This window comes from Eschrichtius robustus, chromosome 11 (genome assembly GCF_028021215.1).
Source record: "Eschrichtius robustus isolate mEscRob2 chromosome 11, mEscRob2.pri, whole genome shotgun sequence".
Taxonomy (NCBI): Eukaryota; Metazoa; Chordata; class Mammalia; order Artiodactyla; family Eschrichtiidae; genus Eschrichtius; species Eschrichtius robustus.
In genome coordinates this window covers 113,238,702-113,260,109 of record NC_090834.1, presented here as the reverse complement: position 1 = coordinate 113,260,109, position 21,408 = coordinate 113,238,702, and the positions used below count along the sequence as shown (strand labels likewise).

General features: G+C 52.5%; 1 protein-coding gene across 1 annotated transcript; it reads right to left on the bottom strand.

The window, feature by feature from the left end:
- Positions 1-7,696: 7,696 nt before the first annotated feature.
- IFITM10 (interferon induced transmembrane protein 10) lies at positions 7,697-20,112 on the bottom strand. The gene is made up of 3 exons (XM_068556167.1): positions 20,098-20,112; positions 18,138-18,590; positions 7,697-8,285 (listed from the first exon to the last, which is right to left on the bottom strand). Exons 1-3 carry the CDS (start codon positions 20,110-20,112, stop codon positions 8,136-8,138), a joined length of 618 nt encoding a protein of 205 aa, XP_068412268.1. The 3' UTR covers positions 7,697-8,135.
- Between the last annotated feature and the right edge of the window lie 1,296 nt (positions 20,113-21,408).

Genomic DNA, 21,408 nt, shown 5'->3' with positions numbered 1-21,408 from the left:
GAGTCCAAACAAAGCTGTTCACATTTATCCTTTTTATTTTCATATGTATATGAAAATATATGTTAATAGACATTTATTTCCCACTGATGACATTTATGAATAATACTGCTATAAATATACATTTGTATAAACACATATATACATATAAATATTTATACAGAAAAAAATTTATGTATACTTATAAATAAATATATATATCATACAGAAAACTTCATAACACATAGTTGTACAATCTTTTATAAAGCATATACTTGTGTACCTACCACCAGCATCAAGAAATAGAAACTTATCAGCACGCAGATGTCACCCATGTGTGCCTTGACTTGCCAAATGTATCAAAGTGGTTTTTTTTCCAGTTTTATTGACACATAATTTCATACAACACTCTATAATTTTAAGATGGACGACGTAATGATTTGACTTACATGCATCATGAAATGATGACCACGAAAGTTTAGTCAACATCCATCATCTCATGTAGATACAGCATTAAAGAAATAGAAAAATAAAATGTTCCCTTGTGATGAGAACGCTTAGGATTTACTTCTTAACTTCCGTATATAAAGTACAGCAGTGTTCATTATCTTTATCATGTACATTACATCCCTAGGGCTTATCTGCTTTATCACTGGAAGTTTGTACCTTTTGACTGCCAGCATCCAATTCCCCTCCCCCTCCCCCTGCCTCTGGTAGCCAATATCTGATCTTTCTATGAGTTTGTTTGTTTTTGAAGTATAATTGATTTACAACACTCTATTAGTTCTTTTTCTTAAAAAACATATTTATTGGAGTATAATTGCTTTACAATGGTGTGTTAGTTTCTGTTTTATAACAAAGTGAATCAGTTATACATATACATATGTCCCCATAGCTCTTCCCTCTTGCGTCTCCCTCCTTCCCACCCTCCCTATCCCACCCCTCTAGGTGGTCACAAAGCACCGAGCTGATCTCCCTGTGCTATACGGCTGCTTCCTACTAGCTAGCTATTTTACGTTTGGTAGTGTATATATGTCCATGCCACTCTCTCACTTTTCCCCAGCTTACCCTTCCCCCTCCCCGTATCCTCAAGTCCATTCTCTAGTAGGTCTGTGTCTTTATTCCCGTCTTGCCCCTAGGTTCTTCAGAACTTTTTTTTTTTATACTCCATATATGTGTGTTAGCATACGGTATTTGTTTTTCTCTTTCTGACTTACTTCACTCTGTATGACAGACTCTAGGTCCATCCACCTCACTACAAATAACTCAATTTCGTTTCTTTTTATGGCTGAGTAATATTCCATTGTATATATGTGCCACATCTTCTTTATCCATTCATCTGTTGATGGACACTTAGGTTGCTTCCATGTCCTGGCTATTGTAAATAGAGCTGCAGTGAACAATTTGGTACACGACTCTTTTTGAATTATGGTTTTCTCAGGGTATATGCCCAGTAGTGGGATTGCTGGGTCGTATGGTAGTTCTATTTTTAGTTTTTTAAGGAACCTCCGTACTGTTCTCCATAGTGGCTGTATCAATTTACATTCCCACCAACAGTGCAAGAGGGTTCCCTTTTCTCCACTGTATTAGTTCTTGATACACAACATAGTGATTTGATGTTACTGTACACTTCACAATGATCACATGATAAGATACAAAGATATTACATAATTATTGACTATATTCCCCACACTGTACTTTTCGTACACATGACATTTATTTTGTAACTAAAAGTTTGTACCTCTTAAGCTCCCTCACCTATTTGTCTCCTCTCCCCCCTCCCCTCTGGCTACCACCTGTCTGTTCTCTGTATCTATGACTCTGTTTCTGTTTTGTTATGCTTGTTCATTTTTTTTTTTTTTTTTAGGTTCCACATGTAAGTGAAGTCATATGGTATTTGTCTTTCTCTGTCTGACTTATTTCACTTAGCATAATGCCCTCTAGGTCCATCCATGTTGTCACAAATGGCAAGATTTTATTATTTTTTATGGCTGAGTAAAATTCCATTATATATAACGCCATACCGTTTTCCACAATGACTGCACCAGTTTGCATTCCCACCAGTGGTGTATAACGTTTCCCTTTTCTCCACGTCCTCACCAACACTTGTTATTTGTAGACTTTTTGATGATGGCCATACTGACAGGTGTGAGGTGATGTCTCATTGTGGTTTTAATTTGCATTTCTCTAATAATTAATAATGTTGAGCATCTTTTTATGTGCCTGCTGGCCATCTGTATCTTCTTCGGGAAAATGTCTATCAAGTCTTCTGCCCATTTTTTGATTGGATTGTTGTTTTTCTTTTTCTTTTTTTTTTGATATTGAGTTGTGTTGGCTGTTTATATATTTTGGATATTAACCCCTTGTTGGTCACATCATTTGTAAATATTTTTTCCCAGTCTGTAGGCCGTCTTTTTGTTTTGTCAATGGTTTCCTTTATTGTACAAAAGCCCTTACGTTTAATTAGGTTCCATTTGTTTATTTTTGCTTTTGCTTCCCTTGCCTGAGGAGACAGATCCAAAAGAATATTGGTACAATTTATATCAAAGAATGTTCTGGCTATGTTTTCTTCTAGGTGTTTTATGGTTTCTGGTCTTACATTTAGGTCTTTAATCCATTTTGAATGTATTTTTGTATATGGTGTGAGAAAATGTTCTAATTTCATTCTTTTACATGCAGCTGTCCAGTTTTCCCAACACCACTTATTGAAGAGACTATCTTTTCTCCATTGTATATTCTTGCCTCCTTTGTCGTAGATTAATTGACTATGCAAGTGTAGGTTTATTTGGGGGCTCTTTATTCTGTTCCATTGATTTATGTGTCTGTTTTTGTGTCAGTACCACATTGTTTTGATGACTATAGCTTTGTACTATAGTCTGAAGTCAGGGAGTGTGATTCCTCCAGCTCTGTTCTTCCTCAAGATTGTTTTGGCTATTCAGAGTCTTTTGTGTTTCCATACAAATTTTAAAATTATTTGTTCTAGTTCTGTGAAAAATACCATTGTATTGAATCTGTAGATTGCCTTGGGTAGTATGGTCATTTTAACAGTATTAATTCTTACAATTTATGAGCATGGTATATCTTTCCATCTATTTGTGTCATCTTCAATTTCTGTCTTCAGTGTCTTATAGTTTTCTGAGTACAGGTCTTTTACCTCCTTAGGTAGGTTTATTCCTAGGTATTTTATTCTTTTTGACATGATAGTAAATTACAAGGCAGAACATTCTTTGACATAAATCATAGCAATATTTTTTTTGGATCTGTCTCCTCAGGCAAGGGAAACAAAAGCAAATAATTTCCTTAATTTCTCTTTCTGGTCTTTCATTGTTAGTGTATAGAAATGCCACAGATTTCTGTATATTAATTTTGTACCCTGCAACTTTACTGAATTCACTGATGAGCTCTAGCAGTTTTCTGGCAGCATCTTTAGGACTTTCTCTGTATAACATCATGTCATCTGCAGACAATGACAGTTTTACTTCTTCCTTTCCAACTTGGACTCCTTTAATTTCTTTTTCTTGTCTGATTGCTGTGTCTAAGACTTCCAATACTATGTTGAATAAAAGTGGTGAGAGTGGGCATCCTTGTCTTGTTCCTGATCTTAGAGGAAAAGCTTTCAGCTTTTCACCACTGAATATGATGTTAGCTATGGCCTTATCATATATGACCTTCATTACGTTGAGGTATGGTCCCTCTATACCCACTCTGTGGAGAGTTTTTATTATAAATGAATGTTGAATTTTGTCAAAAGCCTTTCCTGCATCTACTGAGGTGATCATATGATTTTTATCCTTCATTCTGTTAATGTGGTGTATCACATTGATTGATTTGAGGATATTGAAAAATCCTTGCATCCCTGGGATAAATCCCACTTGATTACGGTGTATGATCCTTTTACTTATTGTTGAATTCAGTTTGCTAATATTTTGTTGAGGATTTTTTTTGTATCTATGTTAATCAGTGATATTTGCCCGTAATTTTCTCTCTTTTTGTGTGATCTCTTTGTCTGGTTTTGGTATCAGGGTGATGGTGGCCTCATAGAATGAGTTTGGGAATGTTACTTCCTTTGCAATTTTTTGGAGTAGTTTCAGAAGGATAGGTGTTAACTCTTCTCTAAATGTTTGATAGAAGTTCCTTGTGAAGCTATCAGGTCCTGGACTTTTGTTTGTTGGGAGTTTTTAAATCACAGATTCCATTCAGTACTTGTGATTGGTCTGTTCATATTTTCTGTTTCTTCCTGGTTCAGTCTTGGGAGATTGTACCTAAGAATTTGTCCATTTCTTTCAGGTTGTCCATTTTACTGGCATATAGTTCCTCTTAGCTGTCTCATGATGTTTTGTATTTCTGTGGTGTCGGTTATAACTTTTCCTTTTTCATTTCTTACTTTATTGATTTGCTACCCCTACCGTGATGTGTGGGGATTTGTCAGTATTTGGGCTTCAATGGTCTTGAATTTGTGGCCTAATTGATTCCATCTTCTTTTCTCCACGCCCCTCTGGCAGCCCTCTCAGCAGCACATCTTTCTGTCCTGGAAATCAGCCTTGAGACTCTCCTTAGGGGTCCCAGCCTCATCAGGTGGCATTAGGTGGCAGGGGGTGGGGGAGGGGATGCTGTGCCTCTTCTGACTCAGAAAAGCCCCCCATACCTGTCCCCGCTGTCCTCCCACCCACAGGTCATGTGCAGAGGACCAAGTCTCGTGGGCTTGGGGTTTGTGGCAGTCAGGGACTTGCCCCTCCCCTCGTGCCCCCATCTGAGCCAGTGGTCACTATTCTGTGGGAGGGGGAGCACTCGGGCGACACCCTGAGCTCTGCACCCCTGCGGGGGAGATGAGAGCACACGACTGAGAAAGAATATTCTGTGGGTTTCCAAAGTCTGCAGAGTCAGGCTGGAGCGGGCAGTGGCTTTGCAAGTGGATGGGCCCTGGGGGATTCTGGGGGGCTGTGGTCAAGGCAAGGGGCTGGGCTGGTTGCACGGCGGCACCCCACCCCAACACACACATGCCTGCAGGCAGAGGCACACACACACACTCACACATGCAAACGTGCCCACACGTGCACACTCAAATGCACACACACACGGCCAGTCTTGCCCTTTAGACCCGCTCCCCATTCAGCTACTTGATCCCGATCCTTTTAGATTGGACTCTGGGCTGGGGGGTCACAAGGACAGTGGCCAGGCCAGCCAGGGCAGCACGAGGGAGAGGGGAGGGCAGGGAAAGTCACCTGATGCCCCCAAAGATGCAGAAGACTAGGGGGCACGTCCAGGAGGGACGGGGTGGGGGGAGAGTGAGCGAAGACGATTCATTCGCACGTATTTATTATTTACTGCAAACTGAAAATCAAATAAAAATGGGGAGGGGGGAGTGCAGGGGGCACAGGGCCGGAAGGAAGGTCAGGGAAGAGACCAGAGAGGCAAAGACACAGGCCTGGAAGCCAGAGACCAAGGCACAGCCGGTGCCGCCTGCTGCCTGTGAGGGCGAGGGGTCCGCCTGACCCACCATGGTCACGGTGCTGCGGATGCCCGCCCCCTCTCCTGAGCCTGACGGTGCGAGGCCGGCACCTCTGGGGTGGCCGCGTGCCCCACGCTGCCCAGGACCGGATACGAGCATCCGTGAGCCGAGGGCGCCTTTGCTGGCTGCAGGGCGACTGTGCCGTTTCTCCAACAGGAGCCCGACGCCTCCGCTGCACGGGCACCGCCAGGGACAAGCTGGCGGAGGCAGACTTAATGTGGATGCCCTTCCTCCTGGGACCTGTCCCCGGCAGCCAGCCAGCCGCGGGCATCAGAGGTGGAAGGAGGATGAGCAAAGGAAACGTTTCCCCTCCACTTTCACCACCCCCGCCAGGCACCGTAACGCGCTAGGACGCCAGGGTGGCCCAGGCTGACCTCAGGAACAGCGGCGCCCGTGTCCCCCAGGTGCCTGGGGAGCCGGGCAGGGGGCGGGGCAGGGACTCTCTCCCACGGCCAGCCGCAGCCCCTCCCCTCACTCCGCGTCCTATTCCCAACTCCTTCAGGGACCCACGGGCTGTGGTGGGCGCCTACCTGGGCCTGACCGCGGAAGTGTTGAGAGCGCCCATGACTGAGATGCAGTGGTCTGTCAAGGTGTCCGGTTGCTCAGCCCCACTGCCAACTGCCCTTCCGGCTCCAGCCCTCCATAGAGGCCACCTGGAAAGCTGGCTGCTCCCCTCCAAGGGGTGGCCGCGATTCAACTCCCTACTACCTTGCAGAGCCCCGACTGCCCGTTCTACCCCAATCCACCACTGCCCAGGGTCAGGGGTCAGCAGCACCGTGTCCCTGCTTTCTGCCCCATCCTGGGCCCCCAGCGCTCCTGCCTCTCCTTTGCAGGTGTCGGCTCAGGCTCACTCACCCCATCTCTGCCCCCATCCACCCAGGCTGCACCCGCTTTGCTTGAAGCTTCCAGACCCAGCTCGAGTCTCCACTCCGAGCCCTGGGCCGTATCCACGGGGGTGCAGCCAACACCCAGGTTCTTGACAGTCTCACCTGGGAAACACTTCTTCAGGCCCAGTGGTCATAACACTCAGAACGGCTGCTCCCATGACCCGCCCCCCGCCTTGAGCCCCCATCCCTCCCGGCAGGGGACCCACCAGGATTCTAGCCCCCGGGCCCCTCAGCCGCCTCCTGTCCTCCCCAACCAAACACCAGCCTGTGTCCGGTTCCGACACCCACCTCCTGGACACCCCTCCCAGCCTCCTGCATGGGGGCTCCCTCTCTCTAGCCTGTGCAGCTGGGCGCCGCGTGAGAAGGCCACTGAGCCCACGACTTGGGCCATTAGACGGGCAACCACCCAACCCAGCTGGCCCACACCTCTCCAGAGACCCACGGCCCATCCCGAAGATTTGCTTCCCCAGAGGACTCCACTGGGAGGGCCCCTCTCTCCCAGGAGGTCCGAGGGGAGCCCCCGACTCCTGACCCCACATCCACACGACCACAACCATCGCCCCAGCGATGGAAGAGGTCTGCCTGCACACAGCCTCCCCTGCTTCCTAGACCAGCTGCATCCCTCACGGTGAGGCCTCGGCTGGCTCTGGGGTCCCTCCACCTGCTGCGCTCGCTGCAGCTCCTGGGCTGAATCGGGCCTCCTGCCTCACGTCCCACGGGGCCTGCGCTCCTCCTGTCCTAGGGCTCCTCAGACTTGCTCTCAGAGGCTGACGTTCCCTGCTGGGCTGTGAGCAGAGCCCACCTCCATACAGGCACTGCTGCCCTGGCTCCCGGCGCGTGCCGCCCACACCGATCTTGATCCTGAAGCAGCGACCTCCAGCTGATGCCTCGCTTTCCCCCCTGGTGTTCCTCACGGCACCTCTGAGACATGGGAAAACCACATCCCCTACTTGGTGGATGAGGAAACGGAGGAAGCTGCCCAGGTCCCAGGTCCCCACGACGGACTGGGAAGGCCAGGGCAGTGCCATAGCTGCCGGGGGCTCCCTCCTGGTGCCCGCCCCCCTTCCCTCCTCTCCCCATGATCCTCGTGGGGACTCGCGTTAGGGGCACACTCTGCCAAAAGCCCCCTCAGTCCTGTGTTGCACAGTGAGCAGACCGCCTGGATTATGGAGCAAACTTTCCCTGGAAAAGTCAGCTGGATGCAGCACTCGCGGCCCTGGACCCCCAGGCAGTGACTGCATGGGGTTCCCAAAGCCTCCAGATCCCGAGCCCTGCCCAAGCGGGGGACAGGAGGCTGGGCCAGAGCTGGGCAGGTATTTTATTGGAAGTTCACAGATACAAGAGCTCTGAGCAGGGTCACAGCTTGGAGGAGGTGGCGTCAGGGAGGAGAGAGTCAGTCCCCAGATGCTGGCAGCCACCCCATCCTGGGAAGCTCCCACAAAAGCCCTTCTTGCTGGGTGTGAGGTCTGAGGGGCCCCAGGAGCCTGGGTGGGGGCACAGGCAGGTAGGGAGGGCAGCCACTGGAAGCCAGGGTGCAGCAGCACAGGAAGAAACCCACGGGCCCCCCCAGAAACAGGCGGAGGACCAGGAGGCAGAGAGGGTGGGCCGGCACGAAGCTCACCGTGCCCTTGCCTCGCTGCCGGGCTCACAGCTTCAGGGGGGCTCCGGCTCCGCCCCAACTGCAGGGCATCCAGCTTTCGTCAGCCACGAAAATGAACCCATCTCAGAGCTTCACCTCCAGGCTGGTGGTGCCTGTTGGGGCCTCAGTAGTCGGTGAGCGGGTACCGCAGGAAGATGAAGACGAGGATGATGCAGGAGGCCGCCAGGGCAGAGCTGGTGATGTTGAACAGCCGAGCGGTCTTGGCGTCCTCCACCGCTCCGTTCAGGTCGTTGAGAAGTTTCTTGTCCCGAACCTGAAGCCAGAAGGAGGAGGTGAGACCAGCAGCCGGCGCCGAGGGGTGGACACAGGCGGGGGCCAGGTGGGAGGGCGGGAGGGTATGAGGGCAGAGGGCCCTTGAGAGTGTAGCCCCAAGCCAGGGTCAGTTGCCGATTCCTGATTCCTGACAACCGTGCGGGGCTGCTGCACAACGATGCCCTTGCTGGGTGGAAACGTGCCCTGGATTCTGGGGCATTAGGTCGGAAACTTACTTTCAAACAGTTTACAAAATAAATAATAGGTATTTATAGACAGAGAGAAGAAAAGGTGAATATGGTAAACTGGTAACATTGGGATGTCTGGGTGAAGGGTATATAGGAATTCTTTGTATCTTTTTTTTTTTGCAACTTTTCTATAAATCTAAAACTATATAAAATAAAATGGATTGTTAATACTGTATTATATACTTGGAAGTTGCTAAGAGAGTGGACCTTCAGTGTTCTTACCACCAAAAAAAAAAAAAAGATAATTATGTAAGATGATGAGTATTAACTAACCCCATTGTGGAAATCATTTCGTGGTACACCTTAAGCATATACAATGTTGTAGGTTGATTATACCTCAATAATGCTGGGAAAATAAATAAATAAAACAAAAGAGGAAGCCGGTCTCAGAGAGAGTTATGTGATTGGATGATGGGACAATACACGTGTGTCCTAATCTGATTGGCCCCACCTCATTTAAAATTAACTGGGATTCCCTGAGAATACACACTATGCTTGGACGGGAGGCAGCCCTGGGGTCCCTGCAACGGGATATTAAAGTGAAGGGAGCGGTTGGAGCCCAGTAAGTCCTGGGGAGATGGTGGACAGCAGTGGACCCATTTCCAAGATCCTCTGGCTGTGAAGAGGTGTCCCTGGGGAGCGTGTCCCTTCATCCAGGCTAGGTCTGAGGAGTCCCCTCTCCATCCCCTCTCCTTCCACAGAGTCCAGAGAAGTGTAGGTCTGAGCATGCTGCAAACAGACAGCAAAGCCTGGGAGGAGGAGGAGAAGGAGGAAGCGGAGAGATGAGAGAGGCAGGGAGAGAAAGTATCTGCATCAGCAGACTGGTGGATAAATGGATGTATGGATGGATGTACGGATGGATGTATGGACAAAAGGCAGGGGGCTGGGTTGGGCAGATAGAGGACATTGATGTCTGGCTGCCCGGAGGGTGGGTTACGCAGATGGACGGGAGAATAGATGGGAAGTTAAGGCGGTGGGGACAAAGATGTGGTGGGAGTGTGGCTGGGTAGATGGATTTCCTGTGGCTGGATGGATGGAGGAGGTGAATGGTGGAAGGAACAGAGGGAGAGGAGAGAAGAAAGAAGACAGAGGTGACTGTCTGGCAGTGGATGGAGGGGGTGAGGAAGGGAAGGAGGAGATGGAGTGGAGTGGAGCTGGGGGACAAGTTGGAGGGACTGGGGAAGGGGTGGAAAATTGGGTGACTTAAGGTGGATTGTATAGAATGGAGAGGTAGAGGGAGGAAAAGAAGCTGGCCTTGAGGAACTAGGGAAGGGAAGGAGAAAAGAATAAAGTCTATGCCCTTGTGGAACTTTTATTCTAGTGATTTTGGAGAGAGCCCACATCTTCACTGAGTTTTATCTTCCGTTGTGAGAACATGATGTATCACCCCCTTATCTAGGTCTTATTCAACATTGTCATTAAAATAAAATTTTATAATTCTCTCCAGAAGAAAGAGCTATTATATCTTTTGTTAGACTTAGTCTGTTTATTTTGGTTGTCATTATATTGTAAGTGATGTCTAAGATTACATTGCTAACTGAATTTTGCTGGTGTATAGAAGTTCAACTTCTATAGACTGATTTTGTATCCAGCTAAACTATTGTATTAATTATGATAACAGACCAAGTTTTCTATGTAATGCATCATAACTACTGTAAATAACAGTTCTATTTCTTCCTTCAAGTCTTTATTCTTAGACTCTGTAGCACAGTGGTTAAGAGTACAGATGCCTGGATTTGAATCCCAGTTTTGCCAATCACTGCATAATCTTAGCAAGTATTCTCACCTGTAACAGGAAGATAACAATAGTACCTACGGCATAGGGTTGTTGAAAGGAATTAATGAGTTGGTGGACGCAAAGCATTAGCATAGTGTCTGGTCCAAAGCAAGCTCTTATATAATGGAAGCAAAGACTTCAGAACGATGCTGACTAGCAATGATGTAACAGGCAGCCTACTCTCAGTCTTAATGGTAAAGCTCACGACTAAGAATGATGTTCATTGTATTATTAGAGGTAGATCGCTGTATTTTTAAAAATCCCCATGAGATAAACATATTTTTTCTCTAATTCATTAACTAGTAAATTATATTCATTGATTTTTTTTCCCTCATGTTGAAACAAGGCTGATTTATTTAAAAATAAACAATTGGTCATGACTTCCTTGTTGGATATTGGAATGAGGAAAGGAAAGATAGAGATGGATGTTGAAAGTGGATGGCTGAGTAACCCATCCATTCAGTTGTAAAGGAGATCAGGGAAGAGGAGAACTGGACAGGTGATTTGATGATGGGAAGGCAGGTGGATGATGAGAAGGAGGGAGATATGAACGTCCCGTGCTGGATGCATGGGACACACAGAGAAACGGACATAGGAATGGATGCTGGATGGAAGGGATGGTTGGATGGATACACGGATGTTTGCCAGAAGCGAAGGACTGGTACACAGATGGATACGTGAAACATGCTCAACAGGTAGGACAGGCAAGTAGATCAATATCTGAGAATGGGTGCTGAACGGATGGAACAGGCTAGATGGACACATAAAGGTATGCCAGGTGGGCAGGACAGGTAGACAGATGGATATACGAAATTATGTTGCATGATGGGAACAGGTACCTAGGCGGTTATAGAAAGGTATACTGGATGGGCGGGACAGGCTGGTAGATGAGTTTATGAATATACGCTGGATAATCTGGACAGGGGGATAGATGGATACATGAGTATATGTTGGATGGGTAGGACAGGTGGCTAGATGGGTTTAGAGATAAATGCTGAATTGTTGGGATAGGCAGATAAGATGGTTGTGTGAATGTGCACTGAAGTGGTGGGAAAGGTGCACATATGGACATTTAAAAGTGTGTCAAATGGATGGAATGGAGGATAGATGGATATATGAATGTGTGTTGGGTGAATGGGATGGGTAGATAAATGGAAAGGAGGGAGGGTTGTTGGGTAGATTATAGTACAGACCAATGCAGGGTAGGTGAATAGGTTCATTAACTCAATCAAGCAATATTCAGTTCCTGCTCTGTGTAGCTGCTCTTCTAGGTCCAAGTGTACAGCAGGGAACAAAACAAAGTCCCCTGTCCTCATGGAGCTTACATTTAAGGACACATTTAAGGGAGAGGACATGGAAAGTAAACACAATAAATAAGTAAAATATATAGTGTGTTAAATGTGCTAAAAAGAAAACTGAGGACAGGGAGCGGAGAGCATTGGGGGAGGTATGATTCTAGCTGGGTGCTCAGGAAAGAATACATGGAGTATGGACATTTGAGTAAAGCCCGGAAGAGTGTGACAGACTCGGTCATATGTTTATCTGCAGGGAAAGCACGTCTCAGAGCACGAAGCTCTGAGGTGGGGATGAACCTGTGTTCTGAGGAATAACCAGAGGCCAGTGTGGGGAGAGCAGAACCCAGAGGGGAAGGGGAGTGAGACTTACGGTCAGAGAGGAAATTGTTAAGGAGCAGATTGCGTGGGACTCTGTAGGTGCTTTTTAGCAGAAAAAACAATGGCAGGCTGTGGCGTGTTTTAACCTGGTAATTCTGGATGCTGTGTGGAGAACAGGTGGAAGGGGCAGAGGCTGGACAAAGCAGAGAAGAGGCTAACAGTCCAGGTGAGTGGTCAGGGTGGGTTGCATCAGGGCAGTGGTTGTGAAGGTGGTAAGAACGGACCTTTTTCTGGATCTATTTTGAAGATACACCTGACAGTATTTACTGGGATCAGATGTGGAGTGTGATTAAAAAAGAAAGGAATTTGAGATGATTTCAAGGCTTTTTGATTTGATGTACTGAAATAAGGGAGCTGTAGGAGACTCCAGGAGGAGCAAGTTTATGCATGGTTCAGTAGTTTGATTTCTGACATGTTTAGCTAGAAATGTCTTCTAGACATAGAGCTGGACATTTTGAGCAGGTAGGTTTTATATGAGCCTACAGTTCAGGGATGAGGTCTAGGGCAGTGATACAAATTGGAGAAGCATGAGCATGAAAATGCTACTTAGAGCCATGAGGCTGGGTGAGAGCACCACGGGAGAGAGTGCAGACAAGAGATGAAGAGGACCAGGGACTGAGCCCCAGAGCATCCCAACGTTAAAAGATCTGGGAAGCAAGAGGCATCCAGGAAAGGAGGCCGAGAAGAGCAGTCTAAAAAGCAGAAGGAAGGCAAAGGGAAGGAAAGGATGGTGGGTGGGTGAAATGACGTGAGAGGAGGAGGAATAAACATGGAGGAATGGAATGGATAAATGGATGCAGGGCAGGTGGGTGAAGAGGTGGATGGGTGATGTTGGGTGGAAAAAAAAGAAAAGGAGGAAGGCGGGTGAGTGAACAGACTGATGATTGGATAGTTGGGTGAGTCAGTCAAAGAAAAGAAAGGAAGAAAAATGGGAGGATGTTCAGATGGATAAATGGATGGACAGTTCTTTTATGAATGTGTATCTTCATGGGATGATAGATTGATAGCGTGTGAAGGAAAGGGAGGATGGGTCGATGGGTGTATAGATGAATTGATACCAGCTCAACAGCTGATTACACGAATGGATATAATAAATAATTGGAAGAACGGGGTAGAGGAAAGAAAGGGAGGGATAATATATAAATGGATGACTGGACAACTTAATTTGGAGGTGAATGAAGGGGAAGCAGGAATAAATGAAAGGAAGAGATGGAAATGTATTGATGGTTGACGGATGATTGGCTGGATGGTGGGTGGGTGGATACATGGTTGTGAGAAGGAGAAAGGGAAGAGAGAAGAAGGGCTGATGAATAGAAGTTTTAATGAATGATTCATGAGCTATACTGATAGAAGGAGTTGGTAGATAGAAGAATGGAGAATAGTACAAAGGAAGGCTGTATGGTTGGGTGGATGAATGAATAAACCGAGAGATGGATAGAAAGTGCAGGAAAAGGGACAGAGAGAGGAAGAGATGAGAGGACGAATAGACAGAAGGGTGATGACTACAGGAAGAAGAGTGTAGTGATTCAAAAAGGGTCCGAGAAAGGAACTTGATGGTGACCTCAAGGCAGTTACTTTGTATCACTGTGCCTGTTTCCTCATCTGTAAAACAAGGATATTAATTGCACCTATTCATAGGGTTTTGTTATCATTAAATAAAATGCTACATCTAATTAAATAATTAGAAGTTCTTAAAAAGGTGCCTAGAATATACTCAATAATTAATTAATTAAGAGCTCAATAATTAATTGTTGTTGTTTTATGGTTATTGTTATTTGCTGGCTTGTTGTTACTATCGCTATTACTATGAATGAGTAAGGGGGGAAACAGATGAATCCAGGGAAGAAAAAAAGACTAGATGGAGAGCTGGGTGGATGGGTAGATGAACAGAGTAATGGATGAGGCTGGTGGATAAACAGTGGAAGGAAAGGGAGAAAAAAAAGACAGATGATGAAATGAGTAGAAACATGAATTTAGTAAATAAGTGAAAGAGTGAATATAGGGATGGTTGACAGTATGGAAGTGAAATTCCGGAAGGAAAGAAGATGAATAGATGAATTTTTGGAGAGAAAGTGGATGGGTAGGTAGCTGAAAGGGTGGCACCATGAGTGCATGCATCGGTGGGTTGACAAGGTGAGTGAGGGTCTCTTCCTCACAAACCCGCCCCTCCTACAGCCTCCTTCCTCATCTATAAATGGCACCTCCCTTCTTTCAACTGCTCAGATGAGTATCCTTGGAGTAATATTTGGATCTTCTCTATTTTCCCTCACCTTATGTCCAATCCATCAGGATACTCTTTGTTGACTTTTCTTTCAAAATACAGGACCAGTTTTAAGTCTCCACTCCCACCCTCTGAACCAAGACTTGACTAAGTCAACCGCCTTCGGTTTGGTCTCCCAACTCCCCAACCCCTTGCATCCTTAGAGTCTATTCTTCACTAGTAGCAAGAGTAATCTTTTAAAATGTTAAGTCACACAGGGACTTCGCTGGCGGTCCAGTGGTTAGGACTCCATGCTTCCACTGCAGGGGGTGTGGGTTCGACCCCCAGCTGGGGAACTAAGATCCCACATGCCGCATGGCATGGCCAAAAAAAAAGAAGAAAAAAAGTAAGTCACATAATATTAACTCTTCATTTACCGGACCCTCACTCCTCCCTGCCTCTGGGCTTGTCTCGCCCCCTCCCTCCACCCTGGCTGCAGAGTTCACAGCTCTGATCACCTCTCCCTTCCGTGTCCCCCACACCCTTCCCATGGAATTCCGAGTCTTTCACTGCACGGCCTCAGTCTGCCTTTCCTGGACCATCTTCTGCTCCCCACAGAGGATGGGGCCCTGCTGTTCCCCCCGACTGCCCCACCCTCGTGTCTTAGTTTATGAACTCCTGTCCCCTCACCCACCCTTCAAGGCCCAGGGAAAGTGCTGCCTCCCCCAGAAGTGTCCGGGGCTGACCCCAACCTCACGCCCAAGCTGGGAGTGACGTGTTCTTCTCCTGAAACGTTTGGTGCGTATGCATCTTCCCACGCGCCCTCTGTCCATCCACCCATTCCTCCAGCATCCTTTGGCCCCCAACTTGGTCAGTCCTGCCTTGGGTCGGGGGTGGGCAGCTGTGGTCAGGTCGGGGGCTCTCTGATGGGGAGGAAGGTTCAGCCAGAGGGAGGCAGCAGAGCCTTTGGGGTGGGGGCAACCTGGGCCTCACAAAGGTCCCAGGCTGGGGGCAGCCCAGCGCACCCAGGGAGCTCACAGAACGGCAGGGGCTGGGGCGTTTGGTGAGCTTAGGGAAGGGGTTAAAAGTGGGTCATGCAGGGCCTTGAATGCCAAGATGAGGAGGCTGGACTTCTCCAGACCGAGAAAGGGGAGCCGGGAGTCATCGTGAACAGCTCGTGCAGACTGCACAGATGGAGAACTGGCCTTCTGTGTCTGTGCCATCCCCAGACACCAGGCCGAGCCCACGAGGCCCCGATCTGCACTGAACGTGCCCCTGGGGGTGGGCGGGGACAGACAGGGACAGCTAGGGACACAGCGCTTCTTTCTCACCCACCAAAGGCCAGCCTCTGCCCTGCTCCTGTGCTTATTTGAATGTTGTTTTGTTTTGCTGTGTTTTGTAAACAGATGAGGAAATGGGCTCAGTGAAGCGAGATCACTGCCTTTAAGAGGCCACGCGCGGGGAATTAGCCAAGGCTTCCTGACCCCAAGGCCATCAGGCGCCCTTGGAAGTGCCCACAATGGGCTGCAAACGATGTAGGGTGCAGCAGCCCAGGAGACGTGCAGCTGGACAGGCAGATGGACGAATTCCCAGGTGTGGGAGCCCATGCCAGCCAGGTCTGTCCTCCCCTCTGCCCGGGACAGAGGCATCTCACCTTGCTCGCCCCTCCCAGGGAAGCCCCAAGCCTTTCTGCCCTCGCTAATGCCCAGGAAGGACGTGAGGGAGCAGCCGGGCTGCAGGCACGGTGAATCCCCTTCCGTCTCTAGAAGCACCAACTCCCACCCGCACTGCAGAGCGGATCCTGAACCATTCAGAGATCTGTGACCTACCTACAACCCGCAGCAGATGGGCCTGCCCTGTGCCAGCCAGCTGCCCACGGGCGCACACGCAGCCGGACCCAGGTCCACAGGCTACTGGTGGGGCCGGGCAAGAGGGCCCAGGGAGGCAGAGCTGAGGCTGGCCTGGGGCTTCACCCCCAATTCCCAGGGACCCCTGCACGCACACACAATACACACAGTTACATGCACACTCCCATCCACACACTCATGCACACACATACACAATGCATTCTCACACCTATATGCAGGCATATGCTCGTGCACACACATATGCACACTCATGCATTCATACTCCCACACATACAATTATACACACATGCACACTCACACCCACACACACTCACAGTTACAAGTGCACTCTTATGCCTACACAGTTCATGCACACACATACACACACACAAATGCTCACACCTATATGCAGGCACACACTCATGCACACACGTGCCATACAGTCACATATGCACACCCATGCATTCACACTCCCACACATACAATTACACACACATGCATGCTGACACCTATATGCATGCACACACAATATACACAATTATACACATGCACACCCACACCCCTATATGCATGCTCGCACACATAATTACACACACGTGCACACACCCACACACACTCATAGTTACAAATGCATTCTCACGCCTACACAACTCATGCGCACACACACACTTACACACGCCTGCTCACACTTATATGCAGGCACACATGCACACACGTGCAACACTCACGCCTATAGCATACACACTCACGCACACGTGCACACTCACGCACACTCAATGGACACAGTTCCTGTGTGGTGGAGTCCAGGGCCGGGTGCACAGGCCTGGATTTGAAGGCGGTGGGTGACCGTGGTGCCAGTGAGAAGTCAGGAGGACAAGAAGGCCAGGTGGCCAGAGCGTGTGACGCCGGGGCAGGGGGCTCCGCGCTCAGAGGTGCAGAGAGGCGGAGCTGTCCCAGCACCTTCCCCCCAGGCCAGCCTCTCGGGCCCAGCCCCTCCTCGGCCTCCAGCACCCCCCACCCCCCTGCCCCGTGTTCTGCCCCCGCCCCGCTGGGCAGCTGCAATCAGTGAAATGCGCCTGGCCTTGGACACTCAGATCTGGGCTCGGGAAAAGTGATGATCTGGCGAGACATGAGCCAGGCCCTTCCGGGGTGGCGGGAAGGGAGCGATGCCCTGAGTCTACCCCCCCTTCCTGCTGGTTGGGCTCCAGCAGCCCCAGGCTCTTGGGTCCTTACACATCTGCATGGATCTCCCGACCCCAAGTGCGACCCCAAGTACGAGTCAATCACAGCTCCCCTCCCGCCATCTCGGTCCATTTCTCTCCACTTCGCCCCCACCCCGGGGCGGGGATGGGGTCCTGTCTGCCTGGGACACTGCTCTGCTCCCAGCCAGCTCCTCTCACAGCAGCAAGGGGCTTCTGGAAGCTGTACACACTCAGGGCGTGGGGTCAGGGTGTACAGGACACCCTCACGCCTCCCTCCCCCGGGCTCCCGGCTCCCACACAGCCCCCCCGAGACGGACCATCTAGAAACCGTGTGTGATGGGAGGCAGAGCAGCGGCTGGGGGTCAGCAGCCCCGTCTGTCTGTCATGGCCTCCCTCTGAGTGCCTGCCTGGCATCAGGTTCCCTGCAAGGGGCTTGGACAAGAAGGCCTCCAGCAGTGACGTCACCTCTCCTCCTGTCAACAGGGGAAGGATTCCAAGGCCTCTTCATCTCCCTGCTGGCTCCATCCCATATGCCTAGGGGCAGCTTTACCCAGGCCTAATTCCCACGTCCCCCGCCCAGGGGACAGGACACCGAGTCCCAGGTCCCCAACCCACAGACCAAACTCGCTGTGCAGAGACCTTGGCCCTGAGGACCCCGGGCCCTGACAAGACACCCTGGAAGGTTCCCCAGCTCAGGAGAGGATGGGCTAGCTCTCCCTGCCGGCCCGGAGCTGGCTGACATCCGTGTCTCGCTGGGTCCCCCACCATCCTTCTATCCCTCGGCCCCTCCGCTGCACCTGCTGCACCCATGGGCTTCTCTGCGAGGGAGGGGGCAGAGTGATGCACCAGCACCCGCTTCTCCTGCTCCCCCGCGCCCCCTCCTCCATCCCCCCCAACCCGGCTCACTTTGAGGGAGTAGGCCAGGGCGATGAAGCCCAGGCAGCAGAAGTTGAGGTAGACGAAGTTGAAGATGGACCACAGGTAGTAGTCGTTCACCTCCGTGGTGTCCGGGTAGACCTCGATGACCGTCGTGGGGTTCGTCATGGTCTTCTTCTCTGCTAGGTGCTTGCAGGCCTGGGGGGCGCTGGTGGCCCGCACGCCGTCTGTCTTGCTGCTCTTGGACTCCATGGGGAACAGGGTGGGTGCCATGGGGGGTGAGGCTGAGGGCTCAGGGCCGGGGGCCACTGGAGCCTGCAGGGCGGGGGGCTTGGACACGCAGGTGAAGCAGCCCTTGGGCGAAGCTGCCGGGGGCCTCGGGATCCAGAAGGCCCCGTCCAGGGGAACTCGGGCTTCCTGGGTGCCGTCCGTGGTGCTGGCCGGGGCTCCCAGCGGGGCTGGGCACTGGCTGGCGCCCTGGGCCTGCAGGGAGGGGGAGAGGAAGGATGAGCCGGGTCCGGATCACCCTAGCGGGCCCACCCCGGCACCCTGCGGCGTCTCCCCTGCGGCCCCATAAACAGCCCCCCAGGACAACCCCCACCCGCCGCAGATGCCGAAGCCCTCACAGCAGCCTTGGCGGGGACGTCGGGGGCTCTTCGCCACTTCGCCATCTGCACACAGTCACCCACTGACACGCAACAGCAGCGCTCCCCCAGCATCCCGGCTGGCACGCTCTTGCGGTAAACACAGCAACCGGCACCCGCACACAGCCCGGCACACACAGGGCACGCAGACCCACAATGACACAGTCGCTCTTTGGCGGAAGGAGCAGAGCGCTCCGGGGCACCTGCGCGCTGGCGCCCGCTGACACCTCGGACACAAACGCCGGCACCACCGCCCGGCTCCCCAGACCCCGGCACACGCCAGGCGCTCAGAGAGGCCGCCAGGTAAACAACCCCGCACTGTGACACTCACACACACCGCGACACAGGCCCCGACGCAACCCCCGAGGAGGAACACGGCGGCCGCTGGGGCTCCGAACGCGCGCGCATCGCCCCCTCACACCCCGGCCCCGAGCGGCGCCCGGACCCCAAGAGCGCGCACTCGCCGCGGGCCACTCGCGCCGTGCCGGGAACGGGCGCACAATGACACTCTGCGACACGGACACTCTCCGACGAGGCACCCGCGCCCCGCGCCGCCCCGGGGGTCCGCAGCCGAGGCCCCGCGGCCCCGCAGGCCCCCAGCCCGGCCCGGGTCTGCCGCAGCCGCCCGGACGGCGCGCCCTCACCTACTGGCGACTCCTCGGCGGCCCGGCCCGACCCAGCGCCGCGCCCCGCGCGTCCTTCCGCCGTGCCGCGGGGGTCTGGCTGTCCCGCCGCTCCGCGTCCCAGCGGCCCGACCTCGGCGCGGGAAGCGCGCGGGGTGGCGGCGGGGTGGCGGCGCTCCCTCCGCAGCGCCAGGCCGGCCGCCGGCTGCAGCCCAAGCCTGACTCACGGCGGCGGCGGCGGCGGCGGCGGCGGCGGCGGGCGCAGCCACCTCCCCGCCCCCTCCCGCCGGCGGGGTGGGGGCAGCGGGCGCCGGCCGGAAGCGGCGACCCTCGGGGTGGCAGAGCCGACCAGGGATGCGTTCCGCTGCAGCGCCAGACCCCGGTGCCCGCGCCACCCGCGTCTCCCCTCCCCACCCCCTGCGCCCTCCCTCTTGCTGAGCCCCCAGCCCCTCGCTGAGTCCTCGCATCTGTCTCCCCAGGGGAGAGCCCCTTCCTCCTTCTGTGCGCCCCCTCCGCTCCCCCCGCAGCTCCCAGGACCGTGTCAGAGCCCCTTCCCCTTGCGTGCTGCCCCTTCTCCGCCTGTTGAGTTTCCTGCTCCCCCCGGCTCTGTCCGCATGTCAGTCCCGGCCCTCCATCCACCCCGCAGCCCCAGGCCCGGTGGGTGTCCGAGTCTCCCCAAGCCCCTCCACCCACAGAGCCCAGGTGCCTCCAGCCTGTCCTCACCAAGCGGATCCTCATGCCTAGCCCGGCCCTTGTCTGCTCTCCTGTCCCCGCACGACCCTAGACCCTCTCCAAGCCCCCTCCAGGGCCTCTGTCCTCCTTGAGTCTCTGGCCCCTCCCAGCCCCCAGGCCCCCAACTGCAGTCTCTCCCTGAGCAGGGTGCAGCTCCCCAGGCCCCCACTGGTGTGCCCAGCTCTGCACAATCCCATCCCTGACTGAGGCCCCGCCCCCAGGCCGCCCTCACAGCCCTGTCCTTCCTGAGCCCACCCCCGTTGGAGTTCCTGCCCCCATATTTTCCCCAAATCGGACTCACGGGTGCCCAGCTCAGAGCCCCTGAGCCCCACGCTAGATAACGTGGCTCACCCCCAAAGTCCAGTCTTGAAGATTGTGACCCCTCACCTGTTGGAACCCTTTGCCCCTGGGACCAGGTGTCCCTCTCCAAGCCCCTATGACACCGGTCTCCTTGGAGTCCAGGCCACTCACCTGCCCATGCCTCTCTGCAAGCCCGGCCCGTCCCACCCTGTGGATGCTGTCCCCCAAGTCCCTCCCCCACCCCCGGCCTCAGCCTGCCAGCCCCCATCTACCCCACCTTGCTTTCATTATCTCTTTGACACTTGCCCCCAAGTGGCTTCCCCTTCCTGCAAAAGTCCCAAGGATACCCTCTGCCGTGGAGAAACCCCAGCCCCTGTGCTGCGCCCTGAGTCCCCACTTCACTGTGCAGTGGCCCTCTCTGAGCTGGGTCCTCTTCACCCATCTGCCGGCCCCCATGGAGCCCAGACCCTCCAACCCTGCCATCCCCTGAAGCTGCCCTTCTGTGTGGCAGCCTGTTCCCTCCCTCGCCTCCCTCGAACCCCTGTTCTCCCCCAGGCTGTGCTCTGAGCCCTTCCTCCCGTGAAGCCCGGCTCTGCTCTGACCCTCTCAACCGGCCTCCCTTCCCTCCACGACCCTCTCTCCTCCCAGCCTGGGTCCTTCTCAGGGACCCCTTCTCCTCGGAGCTCTCGCCTGCCTGTGCCGGGCCCTCTCTGAACACTCCTCTCCCCTGCCTCAGTGCGCTCTGAGCCCGAGCCCTTCTCTGCACCCCGGTCCCTGGACACGTCCCACCCCCGCTCCAGGCCCCTCCCCTGCCCCGCCCCCACCCCCTGGCTGACCCTGGTACAGCCTCTGTCTCGGCTGGTCAGGAACCCCGCGGCGCAAGAGCTGGCTTTAAGGATGTTGATAAAACCGTCTTCAAGTGGGAGGGGTTCCCAAGCAAAGCTCGCCCCCACCCTGACCACGCCCTCAGCAGGGCCCAGGCCCAGGGCCCACAGGTCTCTG

What these genes read in the sequence shown, in the direction of transcription:
- IFITM10 (XM_068556167.1), bottom strand. An exon ending in CCCTGGCCTACTCCCTCAAA is followed by an intron (nt 8,286 to 18,137) that starts GTGAGCCGGGTT and finishes TTCTGGCTTCAG; the next exon opens with GTTCGGGACAAGAAACTTCT.